Consider the following 2,924-nt stretch of genomic DNA (forward strand, 5'->3'; position numbering starts at 1 on the left):
CACCAGAACATACTCACGTGCTTCATCATCGCTCAAAGCTCTCTAGTAGCAATTTGTACTAGGAGATTGCTTCATTCTATATAAAAATAAAGAAATTTCCTGAGGCATTTCATTAAGCAACTTTAGTATTTAATGTAAAGATGGATGCAATTTTAAAAGCAGTGGAAGATTCGAGGTTTTACATATCATATCGCCACTAATTTGAATTACAAATCATTAAATTTTGGAAAGCATAGGGGACTGATTTCTGACTTAAACAGAACCAACTTTCAACAAAGTGCATTGCAAACGATAGATGGGCTCGGCAGACGCCACAATGCTGCCCGTGCGGGTGTGATGCTATCCAGAACAGGGCGTCTGACCAGCCGCCCTGACCGGCCGTCCTGACCGGCTGCCCTGACCGGTCGCCCTAGCCGGCCGCCCTGACCGGAACCACTTTCCCCTCCTTACCTGCACTGACGATGTTCCGGGGCTGCCGTCAGCGGAGGGAAAGTATGTGCGTGCAGTGTTGCCTGTCCCTCTGACTGGTGGAAAGCGTTAGAAACTCGCTTCAGTGGGGAACAGATCTGCACTTAGGCAGGGTGCGTGGTGTATGTAAAAGCCTGATGTATGGTTGGTATCGTTGTTCATCACGGCGGAGCCAGCGTCCGCTGACAGCATGTTCTCCAAGGCACGTATAAAGCCAGGCACTTGTTTTCTTTCGAGCTGGGATAACGACTGAGTCATCATCATCACCAGCCTGACTATACCCAATGCAGGGCGAAGGCCTCTCCCATATCTCTCCACTTAACCCGGTTCTGTGCTAGCTGCATCCACTTGACCCCTGCGAACTTCTTAACCTCACCCGCCCACCTAACATTCTACCGCCCCCTGCTACTCTTTTCTTCCCTTGGAATCAAGTTTTTTGTTCTAAGCGTCCATCAGTTACCCTCCCTTCCCACTACATGTCCTGGCCATGCCCATTTCTTCTTCCTGATTTCCACTAGAATTTCAGTAACTTGAGTTATTTCTCTGACCCACTCTGCACGCCTCCTATCTCTTAACCTCTCATGATAAGCTCCATGAAACGGCTGAGTGAAAAATGGTAAAAGAGTCTCTAATGATGCCACACTCGCCATTTTCTCTTATCGAACAACTTGTCACTAATACCAAACATCATCTGTCGCGCAGGTCCTTCTCTGCGGCGTCCTTGCTTTCGCTGCCGCCCAGCAACCGCCAGCTGAGGAATAAGGTTTTTGTGAGTTGGAAGTGATAGTAAAAACCCTTTCTTCCTTCTCGCCGTTTCTGATATGTTTTGAAGGTGGATACGTGGTGAACCTTAGGTGGCTTTAATGTCTATTGATTCAGAACCTAAAGGTACGTCGCTAGACATGTGGCATTGGTCCATAACAGTGCCGTTTACTGAAAAAAAAAGAAAGCTGCGTACTACCAACATGGCAGTTGGGTTGCTCATAGCCTTTTTTGAACGTACATATATTTTTTGGCACAAAAACATTTCTCCAACGCCTTTCAGCTTCACACCAAGCAGCGGTGTAATAAATCTGCTTAAACGAGCAGGAGAGAGCGTATCTCTTGGTAGAAAAACAATTGTATACCTCTTCACTTTAGGAACGGCCAAGTTTTGCATTCAATAAAAAATGCGCCCAGACGGCTGAAAACCAACCATGCGTGTTATGTGTGATAAAGTGCAGGGCATCGTAAGAAAGCGAACTGGAGTAATAATATCTCTCCTACTTTTTTCTTTAAACTAAACGTACTTTCGGGAAGTAGCTGTCGTGCACCCGCGTCCACCTAAAGACCGTGATCAAAACGTTGCCGGATACTAAAGCGCTAACCTTGCAACGTTGTGCGCTCTAAACCAACACCTTCAATTTCTTTCTTCTTCAAAAGCCACCACAGCCATACAACTTCAGCTACGACAACACCGACGAGTTCGGTACCCGTATCAGCCAGCAGGAGACCGGTGACGAGAACAACAACAAGGTCGGCTCTTACAGCTACACCGACGCCGCCGGCTTGACCCCTACCGTCAAATACACCGCCGACGCTGACGGCTTCCATGTCGTTGTTGTGACCAACGAGCCAGGAACCAAGACCTCCAACCCAGCCGATGCCCAGTACATCTCCAACCCCGCAGGGGTCGCGCCAGCCCCAGCCGCTGTAGCCGTGAAGCTAGCTCGAGTCATCGTCAAGGCTACCCCAGTTGTGCAGGCCGTCCACGCTGCCCCAGTTGCCATCCATGCCGTGCACGCTGCCCCAACCTTCACCCTGCACGCCGCCCCAGTGTCCTTCACCACCGCCCACCACGTGACCCCTGTTGCCGTGGCTGCCCACCCAGTCGCCTTCCACGCTCCCCTCACTTACACTCTTGGCCGCGCCAAGAGCCGTTAAAAAAACGGCTATAGTCATGTAAACATTTTATCAATAAATTTTAAACAATTTTGCTCTATATACAAAGCAGTATTTTCTATTTTTAATTTGCGAAATTCATTCAAGTCAAGCATGTTATGCCCGGCGTTACAGATTTAAGCGGCCTATTTGAACCCTGCGACAGTCCTTCCCTTCCGCGCTTCGAACATTTCTCTTTCAATTACCATGGAGGTTAAAACCTAACACCAACGTTTCTTTTATAAAGCTATGCATGTACGAAAAAAAAGGCTACTCTACATTCACAACTGAAGACGTCTAGTTTGAAGAAAGTAATGCATTAATATTATTTGAGTGTATCTTTCTGCAAGGAGCGTCGGTAAAAAAAATATCCGTAAAAAGTGACGTATAGCCTTTCCTTTTTTGCTTCTACCTTGGCATACGCGCTGTGCATTCACGAACTTATGATATGCTGCATAGATTAAGTTTCATACCACGTGATCGCAAAATTCACCTGAAAATAGTTATCCGCGTTCATCTTAAGAAACGCTTATACG

At 47.3% G+C, this 2,924-nt stretch overlaps 1 protein-coding gene across 1 annotated transcript; it reads left to right on the forward strand.

Annotated features, from left to right (window-relative positions):
- Positions 1-295: 295 nt before the first annotated feature.
- LOC146199137 (cuticle protein 16.8-like) lies at positions 296-2,391 on the forward strand. The gene is made up of 4 exons (XM_084592053.1): positions 296-331; positions 1,171-1,226; positions 1,712-1,715; positions 1,891-2,391. Exons 1-4 carry the CDS (start codon positions 296-298, stop codon positions 2,389-2,391), a joined length of 597 nt encoding a protein of 198 aa, XP_084448179.1.
- The last annotated feature ends 533 nt before the right edge of the window (positions 2,392-2,924 follow it).

Source organism: Amblyomma maculatum, chromosome 2 (genome assembly GCF_055883805.1).
Source record: "Amblyomma maculatum isolate TAMU_Amacu chromosome 2, ASM5588380v1, whole genome shotgun sequence".
Classification (NCBI taxonomy): Eukaryota; Metazoa; Arthropoda; class Arachnida; order Ixodida; family Ixodidae; genus Amblyomma; species Amblyomma maculatum.